This window comes from Paramisgurnus dabryanus, chromosome 14 (assembly GCF_030506205.2).
Source record: "Paramisgurnus dabryanus chromosome 14, PD_genome_1.1, whole genome shotgun sequence".
Taxonomy (NCBI): Eukaryota; Metazoa; Chordata; class Actinopteri; order Cypriniformes; family Cobitidae; genus Paramisgurnus; species Paramisgurnus dabryanus.
Window position 1 is genome coordinate 10812398 of NC_133350.1, and position 20487 is coordinate 10832884.

The 20487-nt window shown below is 41.9% G+C and overlaps 1 protein-coding gene across 1 annotated transcript in view; it reads right to left on the minus strand.

Moving 5' to 3' along the window:
- Positions 1-20487, minus strand: part of cacna1da (calcium channel, voltage-dependent, L type, alpha 1D subunit, a) — a 111936-nt gene that overhangs the window by 82284 nt on the left and 9165 nt on the right. The window contains exons 4-7 of the mRNA XM_073811831.1: positions 14322-14461; positions 3379-3548; positions 2902-3054; positions 1921-2114 (exon numbers count right to left, since the gene is read on the minus strand). Coding sequence (XP_073667932.1) covers positions 1921-2114; positions 2902-3054; positions 3379-3548; positions 14322-14461 — 657 coding nt within the window. The remainder of the gene's footprint in view (positions 1-1920; positions 2115-2901; positions 3055-3378; positions 3549-14321; positions 14462-20487) is intronic.

The following is a 20487-nucleotide window of genomic DNA, read 5'->3' on the forward strand; positions in this document are numbered from 1 at the left end:
AATTAAACACGGTAGCAATCAGGAAGTGTGTATATATATATATATATATATATATATATATATATATATATATATATATATATATATATATATATATATATATATATATATATATATATATATATATATATATATATACACTTCCTGATTGCTACCGTATTTAATCAGCAACTGATCCCAACAATATCACTACTAGTATCTTTATTTGTACAGTTGTGTCAATACTCCATTCTCCATATAGTTATCGTTTATAGTCTGAAAGGCCATTAAAGGGCCCATATTATGCAAAATCCACTTTTACAAGATGTTTAGACAAAAATGTGTGTTGACAACAATCCTACAATGAAAAAAAACCTACCCTCCCATTAAACCAAAGCAGTCTCATTAGACATGCTGTTTTGATTCTCTTGTTAATGTGACATCACACTGACAAAGCCCCGCCCACAGCCACTGACCAACTAGTAAAGTTTAGTCAAAACTTTTCTAAATGCTTTTCTTAGCACATTGTAGCGCTAATTCAGCTAAATATACAATAGTCTCACTCACACCGTATTCGCAGGAATCTATGGAAGCCGAGAGAGGTCATCCATATTTTTATTTTTGCTTGCTTGTTTTCTTGTGATAATGACTTAATTTTCTCGTAATCTTGAGATAACAAAATAAGTTGTTTTCTCGTTATCCTGACATGATTATTCAAATGTCATAATGTAATTTCCTGTCCATAATTTTTATGTATTTTTAAGTGGACTGCTGATGCATATGAGTTGGACACTTCGCCATTACCACACGTATAGCTAATTGCCAATAGACTTAATAAATAAATCAAGTTGGATGTTTGATGTTCGTGAATTTAGGGACCATCTCTAAAGTAATAATGTACATGTTTCTATCTACAATAGTATTTCATAGTTTATTTGAATAAATATCAAAAATCTAGAAAGTGTTCATTATAGCTGACAACCACATGAACATGTTGGTTTTGTGACTGTTTGTTGACTTTAATTCATTCCATTTAAATTCTGTTACTTTAGAGACGGTCCCTAAATTCACACTATCAACTTGTCAATTATTGACAAATCTATTTCAGCTTGTTCAATCCATGTAAAATCTCATTTGTTCATTCATGCTAATTTAGCAAAATATGCTTTTGCTGTCTAAAAACAAAATAACATGTTCTATCGAGTACACGTAAGCTTTAATCACATCACAAGAATACAACTTTTGTTATGTCGAGATCACGAGAAAACAACTTTTGTTATCTCCAGATCATGACCTCTCTTGGCTTCTGTAGGAATCAGATCTATTTATAACCAAAAGCGCTCACTGTCTGTTGGTAAGGAAGTGAGGAGCTGTAGCTCATTTGCATTTAAAGGTACAGACATTAAAACATCACATTTTTTATTTCACCCAAATAGGGGCATTTTTGACATGCTGTAACAAATGATCTGTGGGGTATTTTGAGCTGAAACTTTTCAGACACATTCTAGACACACCTGAGACTTATATTCCATCTTGAAAAAATGGGCATAATAGGTGCCCTTTAAGATTGTGCTGGTTTATATATTTAGAAAACACTGTCCAGTTGCTTTAAATACACAAGACATTTTTTACTTTCGAGTACATCTAACTGAAGCTAGTATATATATGAAAAGTGAGATATGGTGAAATATATTCCAGAAGATGATGTGAGAGGTGGGCGAATCTCCTCAGAACACAATGGTCAGTCACAGACCCTTCAATTTTGCTTAAGCGTGTGGGATGTTACTTGGAGCATGCAAGTACTAATGCTTATAGCAACCCTATCTACGGGAATATAATTACATTACATTCATTAACATGAATACATAACTACACTTAACTGATTAACATTGCGAACAAATGCGAATGGTACAGACGTAAGGTTAGAATGCTCATACTGACCCAGTAAAGTACATCCGTCCAGCCCTCCATGGTTATGCACTGAAACACCGTCAGCATGGCGAACATGAAATTGTCGAAGTTGGTAATGCCTCCATTGGGGCCGTGCCAACCCTCTTTGCAAACTGTGCCGTTGGTGGGGCACGTGCGACCATGACCGTTAACGGCACACGGCGAGGGTTCGTCTTCTGTAATTGCTGTTGGGAAGAAAACAAAAAATATGTGATCCTGTAGATCCTGTATGGCAAAAAATACATTTCTCTGGCAAAAAAATATGCTAAATAATTTTTTTTTAATGCTACGGTCAATTTTTTTATTTAGTTTTAACCTTTATTTATCAACATATACTTAAAAATTTAATTTCAAGGGCAAGCAAATGCATTTCTAATTTTATATCCAATATAGCAAAAATGTATTGCCTAAATATATTTTTAATATATGCTAAATACAAGCAGTGAAGTTGAAAATATAATATTTAAAATAATATTTAATATAAAATGATATTTAATTTTAACCTTTTTAAAACCTTTATGTTTACATGTTCGTAACATAAAAAAAGTTTTTCTTCAAATACAACGTGAATATTTTTCCCTTGGATTGAAATATATGTAGGGCTAAATAATTTTTTAATGCTTTAAAATGTATTTACTTATACTTTTCTTATTTCAAAATATACAAAAAATGGCAAAAAAAAAACTTATTTAAAAATATATTTCAGCATATATATTTCTTGGCCATTTTTGGAATATTTTGAAATATATTTAAAAATATATTTCTGTATTGGTTTAATTGGTAACGCATTGCATTAGCAATGCAAAGGTCATGGGTTTGATTCCTAGGGAACACACATACTGATAAAATGTATACATTGTAATGCACTGTTGGATAAAACATCTGTTGAATGTTTTGAGACTACTTTAGGGTTTAATATTTTCAAAAATACCCCTTGTGTATGCCATCCATGTAATGCAAGCGGTCACATACCCGTCCCTTGAAAATAACACGTAGCGTGCATTTTTCCAATGAAAAGCTCCAAACCGATGATGGCATAGATGATGATGACGAACAAAACCAGCAGGGCGATGTGGAGGAGAGGAACCATGGCTTTTATGATGGAGTTCAACACCACCTGCAAACCTGCAGACATGCACGAGAATAAGCGTAAGCATGCAAACAAACCAACACTCTTTTAGTCATAGTTACACTTCTACATCTAATTTCTATGCACACCCATGTACACACAAACAGAGACAAACAGACGTCTTTAGGGCATTGAGTTTAACAGCTTGTTCTGACTGAATGCTCCCGAGGGCTCTGGAGGAAAGCTTTGCTTCTTCTGCCATATGGCCCTATAATGCAGAATCTCACCCAGCATCCGTCCCTCGGTCGGGCCCCAGGGACTCAACAGGGGACCACTACATTAGGAATCCTAGCAAAGGTGAGATGCCTTTTATCACTCACTGGGCACTCCTGACACCAGGCGAAGCGGTCGCAGCACTCGAAACGCTCTGAGGGCTTTGACATCAAAACCTCCAGGTTTTCCTCCGTGACCGTGCGCAGCCGAGGGGTGGGATCCAGCAGACTCCTTCTCCCCATCTTTGGTCAAAAGTTCCAAAACAACACTAAACAACCTGAGAAGAAAAGCGGTGTGAAAAATCATCAATAGAGCTATAATATATAATATATCTAATATAGCAGGATAATTCTGCCAACATATCAAGATAAATAAGCATTTAAAATAAATAACAGTATCAGTTTCCACACCAAACACAGCAGCATGTGTTTGCATGACCTGTCGTCAATGTGTTACAACATAAACAACAAGAGAGCCTCATCTGCTGAACGTGCATGGGCAGTAAATACAAATAAAGCTTTATATAAAATATGACGAGCAGGAAGCATTTCTTAGATTATCTTAAGTATTATGGAAGTTTAACCACAGCAAGGGACATGACTTGATAATAACAAAATAAATCTAATAATATCTAAAGCAAATAAGCCATGAACGCAAGTGCTAAAATGACCAAAACCATGAAAACAAAAAAAACAATAATTCAAGCATCAAAACAATAAATAAAAACGATATATCTGTTAATATTCCTGGCTAATCTTTGATGTGTGAACCGAAGAAGAATAACGGCAGTCCAGTGAATAGAGGGATGTTAGAGAGACTGCATGAGGCGAACAGATCGAAATGTGACCCAGCTACCCAGTGGACTGTATGCGTATCATCAGTGAGGGAAAGTTACTGAATCAAACAGTAAAGAGAAGAGATGATGAAGAAATGCTGAGAAAATGGGAAGGACAGAGATGAAACAGTAAAGTTTGAAATGATTTGGACTACACTGCAAACAATTATTTTCAAGAAAAATATTTCTTAGTATTTTTGTCTTATCTAAAAAATCTTAAATTAAGATTTAAGCAAAATGACCCAAGAAAATAAGTATCAAAAATATAAAATTTAAGTTATTAGAACAAGCAAAAAAATCTGCCAATGGGGTAAGCAAAAAAATCTTGAACATTTTTGTTAAACACTAAATGTAAAAAAATTCAAGAAAAATTTGCTTACCCCATTGGCAGATTGTTTTGCTTGTTTATGCAAAAAATCACTTATATTTGATATTTTTGGTCTAAAAACTAGACTTATTTTCTTGGGTCGTTTTGCTCATCAAAAAAAGCATCTTTATTTACAGGGGGGTTCAATTGTATTTCAAGCATTCTGACTTATTAACACAGTTATAGAGTTGTTTCTTCATGCTAAACGTAGGCAAAGTGTCAAAAAAGCAGTTGGACGTGTTACAGAGTATTTCTGGGCCGAATGCACTTCGCCACGGTTCGTTCAAGTTTCAAAAAGTTTTTTTTAATTACAGCTCCAACTGACGTTTCAGGGGTTTTCTATACGTATCACTTCTTTATATGGGCACTTCCCCCGGAAAACCCCGCCCACCCGTCAATCAGCGGGAGACGCTAGAGGTTGCAAACATCTTATCATGCGACACAGCTTTGTTTAATTTCAAAACTCAACAATAGCACGAAAGAAGAAGTGTGTTTTTGGAGGTAAGGAGAAGACATCCAGCCTTATGAAAACAATGGATATAGTTTATTATCCGGGGTAGCAGCGGAGTTTTGCGTGTGTGTTTGATGCGGTGGATTTTCCCAACCGGGTCATGACGAGTTGCACGCGGTAAGTAAGACTTCTGTCTTCTGTTGGAAATAGGCACGTGTTATATAAATGACACGAACATGTTGTGAATCATAAGTTTAAACAGTGTTGTATAGTGTTGCATGACTCGTCCCGCGGTATAACTCCTCCTTCTTCATTTTTCGTACGTTATCGGAAAGATTCGGTAAAGCTAATCTTTCTTTTATAAATCTGATTAAACTAAAGACTCTTCGGAGATATAAAGGATGTCATACTACTCTATAGGTACTCCAGATTAACATCAGAAATGCAGAAACAGCGTGTGTTACGTGAGCTTTAAGAATGTTTAGATATTTTTACTGAAAACAAGACAAAAATACTAAGAGAATTTTTTCTTTAAAATCATTTTTTGCAGTGTATGAGTTAAAATAACCATAAGCAGGGAAAGGTGGACAGATTGGGAAATCATTTGTGGAGGAACGACCATTATTAAACGTGTCGCTAGCATGAGCACCACACCTCAATGTTTAAGGAGTATGTGTACGATAGACTTCAACATGTGATTGTATTTTTTGGAAACAAGGGCTGGTCTGTTGTCTCCAGCATAAACATGACTATGCGTTCACACCAGACACAGAAGAGGCAGCAAAAACGCACTATTTGCGAGTAGTTGGACATTTGAACATTTAGAGATTACTCGCTTCATTCACGCGTGAAATTCTAGTCATTCGAGACATTCACGTGTAAATTTGCGTCATGGGAGGGGCTTATATAGCTCAAATTAAAGGACAAGTTCGGTATTTTAGACTTAAAGCCCTGTTTTCAGATTGTTTATGGTGAAATAGAACGGTTTTGACTGAAATTTCGACATTTGCGGCTGCCCTGAGAATTTTCGCGTGATTGTGTTTCACCTCAGACCTCTACAATGGGTTTAATGGTGCACTGGAACAATCCTTCCTAAAATGCAGTAAACTTTCGTTTACAAAGACGTGAAACTCACCGAGTGGTCAGGGGTGTTCACTGATATGCCCACACAAAAATCGCTGCAAAAGACGCATTCCAACAGGTTTTATCGTAGTTTTTGCCAACTCCATTGATTGTATTAGATGTCCTGTGAGGTACGGTATTACTCCGCGCCGAGAACTTTGTTTCTATTCTTGCAATTGGCAATGGCGGATTAGCGCCACCACCTGGACTGGAGTGTCTATTATTCAAGCTCTAAGCGGAAGAATATACGGGTGTGAGGCGTTTGGAAAAATAGGTCCACAAGTTAACAACGAATGCTAAAACAGCTGTTGGAAAGCATCTTTTGCAGCGATTTTTGTGTGAGTCTGTGACGTCTGGTCGCGTCTTTGCATTGCCTTAATATGTAATCCACTTGCGCAAATCGTTGAACTCACGTCTGGTGTGAACCCACAGTAAGATCAAGAAATGCCTAGTAGAGACATACTTTTAGTGTAGCATAAAAAAGCTAGCAGTTCGCCTCACTCACATAGTCCCTCGTTTATTTTAAACTGTATGTGTCTTTTCTGGGTCACATGGCTTTCCAAGAAATGTTTGTGAGTGGGTAAGAGTGTTTTTTTAGCGGGTTGAGGGGTCTAAAGGGCTCATGATAGTTGTGCGTACATCCTACATATAGGCCTGTCGCGATAAACGATAAATCGATTAATCGCACGGTAAATAAAACGAGCTCGATAATTTTTTTCGCCCGCAATAATTCACATTTGCATGCTTGTTTGTTTTCCTTGTCTCTCTCTCTCTCTACCAAAGAGACTGGATGACCGCTCCGTGCAACGAGTGACAAGAAGTGAACCCTCGTCAGTCATTTGTCAGTCGCATGATCTGTGTGGGGAGGGGGGACTCCTGGCGTAGCCTATCACAGTAAGCGTACAGAGGAGGATGAGCGCCGCGTGAGGAGTGTAGCAGGAGAAAACACTTGAGACGAGAGTTGGAGAAAAAGATGGATTTACTAGAGGCTGTTTACACTTGTCATTAACATGCGTTTTCATCGATCGGATCACAATGTTTTACGTCTTTTCTGACTTTTCTGACACAAGGTGAACAGTGCTATTTTTAGCCTTTCATTGATAGACTAAAGCGGGTGATCTCCGCAGTTCCCTTTCAGTCGGTCACTACGACGTCACGTCGTGACCGACGAATTGGGAACTCGCTTAGAGAGACCAATCTGCTTCGTATACTACTAAAACGCCAATGAACTTGGCATTGAGATATTTGCATAATGCTGGCGCCGCCCCGCCAGGTGCCTTTATAAGCAGCAGGTGCAAATAGGGAAATTAGCTTTTTCGCTTCGAAAGCCGGCTTTATCTGCTACTGAGAAGCTACTTTACTCTGTTGGGATTTGATTGCTAAAGTTGGTTGAACTAGCAGTATCACAGCGGACGCTTCGCTTATTCCACGGCTCTACATCTGTTTATTGTTTTGAGTTTAGTGTGTGCGTTGCCTTCCTGTGCGCTCATCAACTAAGCATCTGAGTGAATTTCCCTAAAAGAGTGATACGAGAGAGCTTTGTGCCTTGTTAAAGGCAGCCACTCTCTCGTATATGCGGAGATCAGCGTCCTTTTCAGGATAGCTTTTCGCCCGTGCGATCTTGGATGCGAGAAGTATAAGGGTTCCAGTGACGGTCACGAGCGCTGTCTTCGTGCTCAGGCATCGAGCACTCCGGGGCTGCGTTCGTGGAGAGTTTCTGTTCTCTCTGTGAGAGCATAACCCTCTTGGATTGCGGAGACGACTGTCGTTTCTACGGGAACGCTGTCCGCGCCTTTGCAGTGCTGACGCCGCCATGGTGCGGCTGTCAAGCGCTCGCAGGGCGCCCTTCGCGTCACTACGCTGAGTAGGACGGAGGATGCGTCCTCCACCTACCGGCCTTCTCATCCTCAGCCGGTTGAGGCTCCGGTGGAGACTGCAGAGTCGTGTTCTACGATGTCTGCCGAATCCATTGGACCTCCTTCTGGTCCCGTCACTTCTGCAGCATCAGAGGGGTGTCCATTTTTCCTCCGAGGCAGAGTCGTTCCGGAGATGGCGGCCGTGCCCGCGAGCGGCGGAGACGGTAGAGTTGGAAAGGTTAACCCCTCTCCGCCCGAACCGTCCCGCCCACATGATTGGTACTTCGGAGCTGCTCGGGCCTCTCGGTCCTCTCCTCCTGTGCCTTTCTTTCCCGACGGCACGAAGAGCTGACGTGATTTGCGGCCGTCCGGCCGTTCAGCTTCACCCCTCACCTCCCTCACCAACGGAGCCGCTAAGGGCGGGGACCCCTTCAGTGGAGCGGGATGCGTTCCTGGAGGGACCACCCAACCCTTCCCTCCCGTGTTTGTAGACAGTCGTCCGGTTACGGACGCTGCCCATCAGGCATGCCGGAGAGGCGGCTTCGGCCCTGCACGCAATAACGTTGCTGCAGGCTAACAAGGATTTACGAGGGAGCCCGCGACCTTCAGTCGTGCGATGTCCACCACAGTGGTTCAAGATCGCCACCTTTGGCTGTGTCTGGCTGACATGACGGACGCGAGAACAACTTGAATGCTCCTGTCTCACAGACCGGCCTCTTCGGCGAGCCAGGGGAGTCGTACAGCTCCGCTGCGCAGACTGAGGCGATCTCCTAGGTCATGCCCCGGCGGAAGAGAGCTGCCCTTGGTCCACCACGCCGGCTCCTCAGTCTGCCTCTCGCCGTCGGCGTCCTGCGGCGACCACCTCCGTTCCCCTCCTCGGACCCCATCTCGGCAGCGCAGGGGAACCGGTCGTCAGCAGCTCGCCCCGCCCGCTTAGCCGCTTCCCGTGAAATTCGGGAGTTTAAGTGGCCAGTGAAGGGCGACCCGGATTGGCAGAGGATCACTCTTCAGGAGATGGAGCTACTTCCCCCGGTAGAGGGTCGGGTGGAAAATCCTTGGTTTGCATATGTTCCACCGGCTGTTCGGCCGGTACCCACTTAACCACACATAAGAGTGCATTCCTCTTCCCTCTCTAGGTCTCCGGAGGATCGAGAGAGCCGTGAGCGGGTACACACCAGCTCCCCTACCTCTCCTCTATCGCCAGCGGGTGACCTGAGGAGTCCGAGCTCTCCGCTGAGGAGACCGGACCACCAGCACCCTCATCGGAGTCTGCGCTCTCCGTAGAGGAGACCAGACGACCGTTACCCTCAGCGGGCTCAGGTCAGTGTCACACACACATACTGTAGATGTTTATGCTGTCACAGCAGACGCACCGGCAGTCCCACCTGTCTCGCTTCGCTGCCCCACCGCGGGTACTTCGGTAGTGTCGTTATTTCTCCTCGTACGGTGCCTGGGTGCTTGGCTTCAGTTCCCAGCCCGTTTCGTTGGGTTACGCACGATCCGCCTCGGTTACGAATCCGGCACACCCCAAAATTCGGGCTTTCGTTTCACTGTAGTGAAAGCGTCCGATGCACATGTACTGCGTGCAAAAATCGATATCCTGTTGGCGAAGGATGTTCGAGCCGGTCCCTCTTACCGAGATGATGATGATAGGGTTTTTCCAGCCTTTATCTCATAGTACCCAAAATACGCGGCGGGTTACGATCGATTTGATTTACGCACCGGCTCTACGAAGGTGTTCTTTTTGGATGATAACGCCGAGGCTCGTATTTCAATGTTCAGATCGGTTTGCAGCCTTAGACCTGTAAGACATGTACTTATGTGTCCATCTCCCCTCGCTTTAGACCGTTTTTTCGCTCTGCGTCGTGGGGTGGGCATATTAATACTAAGTACACCATTCGAGCTGTCTCTCTCTCTCTCCGTGTCTCCATGTGTAGTCACGGCATTGAAATGTCATAGAGAGAGCGTTGTTCGCATTCTGCTTTTTTCTACGTCGACTTATAATAGCCCGTTCTTGGCAGACGTGCGCGAACACAGAGAGTTAATGCTTCGGCATCTCGCTCGTTTAAGTCTTCAGGTCGACTGGGAAAGAGCAACTTTGCCCCGTGCAGAGGATCCTTTTTCTCAGTATGGAAATAAGACTCGATCGACTAATTGGCGTGTTTAACAAGAGCGCGCAACCAGTCAGTTCTGACTTGCCTCGGTTTAATTCGAGGGAAGTACGCGGTCCCTCTGAAACAATTTCAGAAGCTCCTGGACATATGACAGCATGCTGCGGCTGTGACGCCGCCCGAGCTGCTTCATATGAGACCGCTTCAGCATTGGCTTACGATCGAGTCTCGAGGAGAGCGTGGCACCCGACATACACCGTGTAAACATTGCACCTGCGTGTCATTTAAATTTTTCCCTGTGGTAGACCCGGCATTTCCGATAGAAGATATGCCCCTGAGGGGTCTCCTGGCATTCTGTATATTGCAATGCCCTCAGCACGGGATGATCAGCCACGTATGACGGGCTTGCAGTCTCAGGGGTGTGCATAGCACCCCAACTGCCGCGAGCGGTGCGCTGTATATCTGGGACTTGTACGCTCCGCTATGGAGATGCGAGGGAAGGATGTATTAGCCGACACCAATAACATTGCGACTGTTGCGTTATTTACCGTTAAGGCGGTTTTGCGCTCTCGTCACCTGTCGCATCTCGCTCGTCATCTCCTCCTTTGGAGTCAGAAGCATCTGAGGTCCCTTCGTGCCATTTACATCCCGGGTTCGCTCAATACAGCGGCAGACGCGCTTCCCGAGCTGCGCCCCCGGCGAATGGCGACTCCACCTCCAGACGGTCCAGCTAATTTGGAAGAAGTTCGGTTGTGCGTAGATAGATCTGTTTGCGTCGCCGGACGATACCCACTGTCGCCTATTTTATTCACTAACCGAGGGCAGCCTCGGCGTGGATGCGTTGGCACACAGCTGGCCGCGGGGGGTGCGTAAATACGCATTCCTTCCAGTGAGCTTTATTGCGCAGACACTGTGCAAAGTCAGGCAGGACGAGGAGAGCCTTTTATTAGTCGCCCCGTACTGGATTGGTTTTCAGAGTTAATGCTCCTCGCGACAGCCCCTCCCTGACGATTTCCCCTGAGGAAAGACTTTCTTTCTCAAGGAAGGGGCACATTATGGCACCCGCGCCCCGACCTGTGGGATTTCCATGTATGGTCGTTGAGCGCGCGCAAGGTTTAGGTGATTTATCGCAAGCGGTATCTAACACCATCGACGCGGTTCGAGCACCGTCCACAAGACGGGCTTACGCGCTTAAAGAAACCTTTTTCGTCACCCGGTGTTCTTCGCAACGCGAGGACCCCAGAGAATGCCCATTAATATTGTGCTTTTATATCTTTAACATAGGTTAGATGGTAGGCTGTCCCTCCGCCATTAAAGTTGATATCGCCGCTATTTCTGCTCATCACTCTCTTATCAACGGCAGATCAGTTGGCCAGCATGATTTAATTATTACATTTTAAGAGGCGCTCGCAGGCTAAACCCCTCGCGCCCTCCCTCTTTCCTCCTGAGACCTGTCCATGGTGCTGAAGCCTTCAGGTCTCCCCTTTTGAGCCTTTGCAGTCTACGAGTCTGATGTTTTTTATCAATGAAAACTCTGACCCTGATAGCATTGGCCTCCATGAAGAAGAGTAGGGGATTTACATGCATTCTCTGTTGACGATTCGTGCTTTTAGTTTGGTCCTGCTGTCTCACTGAGACCCAGACCAGGCTACGTGCCCAAAGTTCCCACCACTCCCTTCAGAGATAAGGTGGTGAGCTTGCAAGCGCTGCCCCCGGAGGACGCAGACCCAACCATGGCTTTGTCGTGCCCCGTACGCGCACTGCGACTCTACGTGGTTCGCACGCAAAGCCTCAGGACCTCAGACCAGCTCTTTGTTTGTTATGGTGGCCAGCAGAAAGGGAAAGCTGTCACTAAGCAGAGGATGTCTCATTGGATAGTTGATACTATCACCCTGGCTTATAATCTTCAGGGTATTCCTTGCCCCTTTAAATTGAGAGCGCACTCCACACGGAGTGTTGCCTCATCTTGGGCTTTAGCTCGTGGTTCCTCGCTAACAGACATCTGTAGAGCTGCTGGTTGGGCGACACCTAATACGTTCATTAGATTTTACAGTGTTTGTATCGAGCCTGTATCCTCTCGTGTTCTTTCCTCACCAGGGGGAGCACGGAGAGCAGTCTCGCAGGTCGGCTTGCAGCCTCCAACTGATGCTTCATAACTGTGTCAGTATGGAAGGCCTTCAGAACAAAAATGCGTAATGGTTTGAATTGTTCTTCCTCCGCTGCCTTGGCAGCCTTTGTTGCGGAGCATTGGCTGTCAGCCTTTCACTAGCTGTATCCTCGCGAACCTACGTGTCTGGCTCGGGCTCCACATTGTGTCCCACCGGGTTCCTTTGTGAGTATTTTTCCGTGGGGTTAATCCTACCAGCCCACGTTTCCCTTAGCAGAGCACTGCTTTGCTTACACAGCCACGGCTGTCTTTATTCCTCAACTACGGTTGACTTTCGCCCACCATTAGCCCTTAAGACGGGTGGTGGCTTCCGCAGCGTTCCTATCCCGCTCAGGTAGGGCGCTTCCCAGTCGCTGGCACTTCTGTGGGGTTAAAGGAACATCTAGTGCCCGGCCTTCTGCCTTAAAACCTAATTCTCCTCCTCCTTAAGTGGAACCGGAGGGCTTTACGCAGACACTGGAAGAGGTCAGCCCTCAGTGGCGTTTTGGTAGGGATTCCCAATTTGTCGGTCACGACGTGACGTCGTAGTGACCGACTGAAAGGGAACGTCTCGGTTACGGATGTAACCCTCGTTCCCTGAAGGAGGGAACGGAGACGTCACGTCCCGTCGCCACAGGGCTGCTCCCTGCTGTTTATCGACCGGTCACTTTCTCCCGGCTTTCTCAGCGAAAAGAAGCTAATTTCCCTATTTGCACCTGCTGCTTATAAAGGCACCTGGCGGGGCGGCGCCAGCATTATGCAAATATCTCAATGCCAAGTTCATTGGCGTTTTAGTAGTATACGAAGCAGATTGGTCTCTCTAAGCGAGTTCCCAATTCGTCGGTCACGACGTGACGTCTCCGTTCCCTCCTTCAGGGAACGAGGGTTACATCCGTAACCGAGACGTTTCATTTTGCAAGCGTGTGAAAGTTGAGCGATCTTATTTCATCAATTGCGCTAAAAATTCTGAGAAAGCTCTAACATATACATGTAGAAAATACTGTGCAGCGTGTTTACTTGCTAAACAAGCAGTGGACAAAATATTAGTTTGCGTCCATATAAACTCATAATTACTCCCGCTGGCGTTTAAATGACAGTGGAGAGAATCGCTCACCGTCTCGACAGACCACCCCTCACAGTATTCAGCACAGAAGCGGTCGAAAGTGGACAAAAGAGACGGATTTAAATACCAGGTGTAAACGTGATAGGTCTCTCTCGTCCACTTGTGATCTGATCAAAAACACATCTTAATACCAAGTGTAAACAGCCAAGTTTCAAAACCAAACGCTACAGCTGCAGTGTGGGAGTACTTTGGATTTAAACCTAATGACCGAGGTGAACCACTAAACCTGAACGAGCCGTTATGTCGCATTTGTGGTAAAAACGTAGCACTTAAAAGTGGCAACACGACAAACATGCATATGCACCTAAAACGCAATCATCCTGTTATTTTGTTCATTTCTTGTGGATATTTAAAATGTCTTCCAGTTCCAGTATTACTTATTGTTTAGAAATAAAAGTTTATAGATCTTTGAAAAGGTGTATCTGCATTATTATAATGGCCCCGGAGCATCAATGTTATCGTCTATCGCGATAAATTCCGAGGCAATTTATCGTCTAGCAAAATTTGTTATCGTGACAGGCCTACCTACATAGGCTCCAAGTCGGTTTTAATTTATACTTCTGCGTCGTCGTGCAAACACACATGCTGACTGCTAGTAGGCAGCAGTAGCAGCTCAATCACTAAAGAAGAAGCAGCTTGGCCAGTTAACCCACAAACCAAGAAGAAGCAACAGCGGGTTTTGTTAATTTTGTTGCAGTTTCAGTTAAATCCCCCAACAACTTGGCCCATCTTTGTTTTACCGTCGCAAATAAAAATACCTATGATGCAGTTTTTACCTGATGAGAGGGGTTCTAGTGGACCAATCGCTTTCCTTGTGGTCCGCGTAGAACGGGCGTGCTGTTAAAAATTTGTCGAGGTGCACGACAGGCTACGCAGAGCAACGCACAGCCTAGCATATAGACCTTACGCGCGACTATAACTTGGACTTTAGGAAACATCAGTGATTTTAAAAAAAATGCTGAAAAAAATAATAAAAGCCAAATACAATAAATGCAATAAAACAAATTTCATTCAGTGAATGCATGCAGGTGAAACATACCCTATGACAACAATGACAAAATCCAGCATGTTCCATCCGTTTCGGACATAAGCATTCTGATGCATTACCAGGCCGTACGCTATGATCTTCAGGAAGGTTTCGATCGTAAAAATAATAAGGAAGGCATATTCGACTGTTTCCTGCAGAAGAGAGACAGAGATAAAAATAAAGGATTAGATAAATGATTGGAAGTGACTGTGGGTAATGATGTGATTTAACAGATGTACAGATTATCTTACCTTGCATTACAAATACACACAATTTGCATCTAGGCACACAGTTCTCAAAAACTTTAATAATATCTAAATAAGCATAAATGAAATGTCTTCACTTTAATTTCATCATAGCTCTTATCCCTTACGAAACAAAAATATATTGCAGTATATTGGAAAATATCATGCAATATATTAGGCAACATATTCCCATATATGGTATTTAATATTTATATTTTCCAATATATTGAAATATATGCATAGACCATACATGTATATATGATACAAAATATATTGCAATCAAGACCAAAAAGGGCACTATATTTTTACATGTAATAGTTTGTCTTTATATGCTTAGATATATTGCAATATATGCATAGACCATACATGTATATATATGATACAAAATATATTGCAATCAAGACCAAAAAGGGCACTATATTTTTTTACATGTAATAGTTTGTCTTTATATGCTTTAATATATTGCAATATATGCATAGACTATACATGTATATATATGATACAAAATATACTGTATATATCCCCATACATACATTTACAATAAATATGTACATATATTTCCATCTAATTTTACATATATTTAAATGTATTCCACAATAAATCGAACACATATCTACATATATTTAATGTATATTTCCATATAATTTTACATATATTTGAAATATATTCCACCATATAGTAAACATACATGTGACACTATATCTGTACATATATTGTTAATCCATTTTCGCATATAAATCGGAATACAATATTGCGGATATTTATAAATATAATATTGCATATATTTTTAAATATATAAACACTTATATTATATTTCATGTACAATATATTGAAAGCGGCAATAATTTGTATATTTTGCAATATACTGCAATATATTACACACATATATAGAATATATGTACCATCAATATATTATTCCATGTATTGCCAATATATAATATATTGGAAAACTGAAAGCAAAATAATATATCGCAATATATTTCAAGTAATATATTGGTAAATATATTTTCCTTTCATAAGGGATGCAGCTCAGTGAGACACACTAAATGCTGTATGGTGGTAAATGGTGTAACTACAATTTTAAGGCTTTACCCCCCATGCATTAAAGCGTGAAGCTAAGTCATGACAGCAGCGTGTGGCTTATGTTTTTAGTACATTTAGACACAGCCATTTAACACATCAAATACCATCTTTTTATACAAACACACTAACTCAAGCGTTCTCCTTTATGTGTGTGTAACAGCTGTGCAAAGGTCACACAATAAAAGAGGTTGGTTGGTGCACGCGTGTTAAAGTGGAAGAACATTGGGGAAGCTTTTATCTGCTCTTGGCTTCACTTGGTCAACTGTTTACAGACAAATGAATCGAGCACTTAGGCCTGTGCAAGAGACAGGAGGAGTGTTTTGTTACTGCAGGAAAAGAGTAAACCAAGCGTATGATCCCGGTACTGGAGGAAGAGGGAGAGATAAAAGTGGTGGTCACCACATGGAAAATAAGATATTTTCAAACACATTTAGAGATGACACAAATACACTTGCCAATAAATTGCATACTGTAAACTAACAATTACTTTACTGCTATTATTTGATATCAACAGAAGTTTAGCTACAGTATGCAAGCATTTGCACTGTCCTTATTAAATACATCACTAATAAAATGCATTGCAAAAAAATGACACATGCTTTTTACGCCAGACAGACAAAGTAAATAAACTGCCTGGAGGAGCTTTACACTACGTCGAAAATAGAAACGGGATATCAGTCAACAATAACCGTGATGTGACCAAACAAATTTGGTGTAAACATGACGTGGGAATATGTCTGTTCCTCTGTAGTACAATGGTTCTGTCTACCATGCATAGAAAATGTAGCTTTCCATAATATATCCCCATTAAATGATGAGCTTTGCAAACTTAGCTGCCTCTAACGTGCAATACTGTGTAAATAAACAACGGCGAAGGAAATTTACATATCAAATAGACAAATGAGAGCATTAAGCAATATATGCGGTTGAGGACAAAGTAATACAGTATTCCCAGTACATTACCCCCCACACACACACTTTATTCATCCATCAACATGGAATGTGTGTGTGTGAGAGAGAGAGAGAGAGAGAGAAAGAGAGAGAGAGAAAGAGAGAGAGAGAGAGAGAGAGAGAGGCCTGTGGGGCAATCCATAAATATCTCTGACTCATCTCTGCTTAGGCTCTAAAGACTAACTGTACATATTCATTCTCTCTCTCTCTCTCTCTCTCTCCCTCTCTCTCTCTCTCTCTCTCTCTCTCTCTCTCTCTCTCTCTCTCTCTCTCTCTCTCTCTCTCTCTCTCTCTCTCTCTCTCTCTCTCTCTCTCTCTCTCTCTCTCTCTCTCTCTCTCTCTCTCTCTCTCTCTCTCTCTCATCATTAGTTAGTTTACTAAAACAAAACACAAATGCCTGATTGTCCATTAAACCACATGCAAATTTCACCTTCAACATCAAAAGCGCAGCTTCCCCTTTTATGATAATTAAGTCTCTGTTAATTGTTTGCTTTTTGTGTTGTCATGCATGTTTGCCTTGATAGATTACTGTTAAAAGCAATATGGTCATTATGCATCCAAAGGATCAACACAACGAATTATTTTGTACTGATAATACCCATGTCCTATACACTTCGATTTTATGCACTAAATTATGCAAATGAATGATCACATGTGAGCCAGTCTGTGAAAAGTTAGCTAAAGTCACTGTTTTCTACATACAATTATGTAAAGCACACTCTGTGAAAAACAACCTTGATATTTTTAAATAAGATCATGTCAACGATTGAAATGTGAAGTGATGTAATGAACAATGTATGGCAACCCATACTTAGGAATGTGAACTCTGGATTTAACCCATCCAGTGAGTATCTTACACCCGGCACAATGCAGCGCAACGCGCAACGCAAGTGTCTTTTACTAGTTTGAACCTGGTGCAATTATCGTTTTCACGTTTAGCGCCACGTTGTTTAAATAGCAAATGCTTTTGTGCCCAATTTTGCGCCCATGGCCGTTCTGGTCTGAAAACGAGGTGTGTTCAGGCGCATTGTTGGTGCGTTGCTATTTTGAGGCAACTAAAATAGACTACGCCATTGACCAACAAAAACCTGGTCTAAAGTCTAAAGTCAATGGCGCAATATGTTTTTTGTTATTTAAAGAGCGCATTAGTAATATGCGCTTATAAACGGGACAACGGGTTTGCTTATCACAGACATGAATGCGCAGCAGCACAAAAACACTTTTAATTATGAAAGATTGTGAGACGTTAGAAAGCGTAAAGAGCTGCTTCACCCAATAGCCTGGCAAGTAAATAAATGCTTTGCTTTAAATAAATACATCTATTTTAAAATGTTTTTAAATGCTACCCTACGGATTTATTGTATATGATGACTCTGTACCTGGGGATATAATGAGATGAGAAACATTTTAAGTAATGCTTTTTAAAAATCCCATCGCGCTGTCCGAGTGCTGAAACAGTTCTCTGCACGTTTGTAAATTCTTTATTTTGTATTTTTAGAGTACAAACCTTTTCTTACATATTTTCAAATAATTTTTTGGGATAACAATGATTATATAGGATATCAATACATTTATAGCAATTAAAAGCCGGCTATTTGTACTTCTATGGCTGAAAGAAAAAGACTTTTAAAGGTTTTAATCCAAAAAATGTCAATTTCAATAAAAATAAAAAAACAACACATTTTTTTAACATTATTCTTAAACTGGGAGTCTTCTTCCTCCGCTTAGTTTTTCAGTTTACAAAGTCCATCATCTAAATAGGGATTAGGCATAGCGCCAGCGCAACTTGCTTTTAAAGGGGATGAGAGCTGAGACTCTCATTGGTTTATTGCACATTACACCCGAAACACACCCATTACTCATTAGGAGAATATGAACAACCCTTTTCGACCATGCGCTCGGCGCACAAACCATTTTTCCCGTCGTTAAATTAGCAAAAGTGGCATCCGACACGCCCATTTAGACCGTGCGCTTTAGATAATGCGCTTAGATTGTTAAAATAGGGCCCTGAATGTTAAAGCGTAACTAAACCACGGGTCAGAGCCTGACCCGCCCACTGGCAATATTTGAAAAATGCAAGAAAAGTGGGAAGATCCCAACGGAGATATAGGGGACGAACTAAGCTCGTACCAAGTGTGTGGTGAGATCATAACAAGGGCGTGGTGAGCTTGAACCTGCTTACGTCACGAGTCATTTTTTGGACCACCGTTCAACCTGAAGAGGGCAGCACTCAGACGTTTTTACACCATATATTGTAGTATTGAAACTCTTTATATCCAAATGTCAAAAAACTTACTAAAATCAATGAACAGCACTAGCTTCATTCTTACAGATCATTAACTAAAAAATGTTGGTTTAGGGTTTAGTTACTTTTTAAAAACCTTTTTTCCTCACCATCACGGAGTGCGCGACTCATGGTTGGTTAGTTATGAAAGACGCAACGGGAGCGCGGTTTGGAAGAAAGAAGCACCTTGACCTGCATTTAATACGCATTATTAGACACTCTAATTTATATTGAAATATCGAAAATGTGTTTAGAAAGCATGTCACCATTATTGAAAAAAAAACTGCGAAATATACTGATATTGAATTATTGTCCAGCCCTAACCAGAAGTGATGATTATAAACCTGTTACTACTACTGTATATACAGTGCAGTTACATCGATGTAGGCAAAACAATGTGGCTGAAGTGCTGCGTTTCTAAGCGACAAGAAAAATGCATTAAGATATCTCAACCTCCCCCATTTCTCTCTCACTCTTGTCTGTATAGATCAGGCAATGTACTCCATGAAGACTGGAGGTAGATCTGCCCCTCAACCTCCCACTGTATGTATGTGTGTGGGTTTGTAGAAAATGACCGTGTCCTGCTATAAAGTGTTTTTCTCCAGAGCAATAACATGATGACAGGCGAAGAAAAATAAATCAAAAAGGAAAATCTAGACAGCAAATGTGTCATAGAGATGCGTGTGCATGACAGTCCTTGAAATGATAAACTTTAAATGCATAGGGAAAACCAAGTGAATACAGCATCTCCTCCACCTCCACTCTTTCTCGGAATTACATTCTTTAACCTTGTTCTCTCACTCTGTAACCCAGCAACAAACTGCATCCTTTTACATTACGCAGTTCAGTATACAATCAGGTTTTTTACATGCAGTTCCACCCCTGACCACAAGGGGCAGTGTGTGGGGGAGAGCACATGAAGAAGTACTGAAAAGGGTATAACTATAGACGAGTGCTGCGTCCCAAACCACCTACTTACATACTATATAGTATGCAAAAAGCACTACTTCGCCTACTATATAGTACTGATTGGAAGTAGACGGTTTCGGAAGTCAACAAGTCATGTCATTCCAGCACGAATACAGACTAATGACGACGCGTTGTCTTCTATGCACACTGCAATATCTAACCGGAAGTAGTAGGTCATCCGGGTACTTTTCGCATACGTTTTTCACGTACTATATAGTATGGAAGTAGGCAGTTTCGGACGCAGCACAAGTAACTTTTCACCTCATAATGAAATAGAAAATAGTCAATAATTTTGTATAAATAAACTGGTAACCTATTTTTAAGACCCCAAGATGTTGAGTCATGACTTTAATTTCATGACAACCAAGCACATTCCCTCCCAAATCGTATTACCATGATGCACCTGGGTGTTTTACTCTTGAGTTATCCAAAATTACTTTTATTACCTTTGAACAAAAATATAATATTTCTTTCTTTGATTGATTTGGTGGAAATATGACCAATACAGGTCTTTGGGTAATATGTTGTTGACAGGTTTCGATTTGTCAGGTTTCTCGCAGGGCAGTGACGTCACCACTTATAGTCCGCCTAGTCATTCAAAAAGCTGTTGGGAAATCTGTCAAAAGCTATACTGATGTATCTCTTA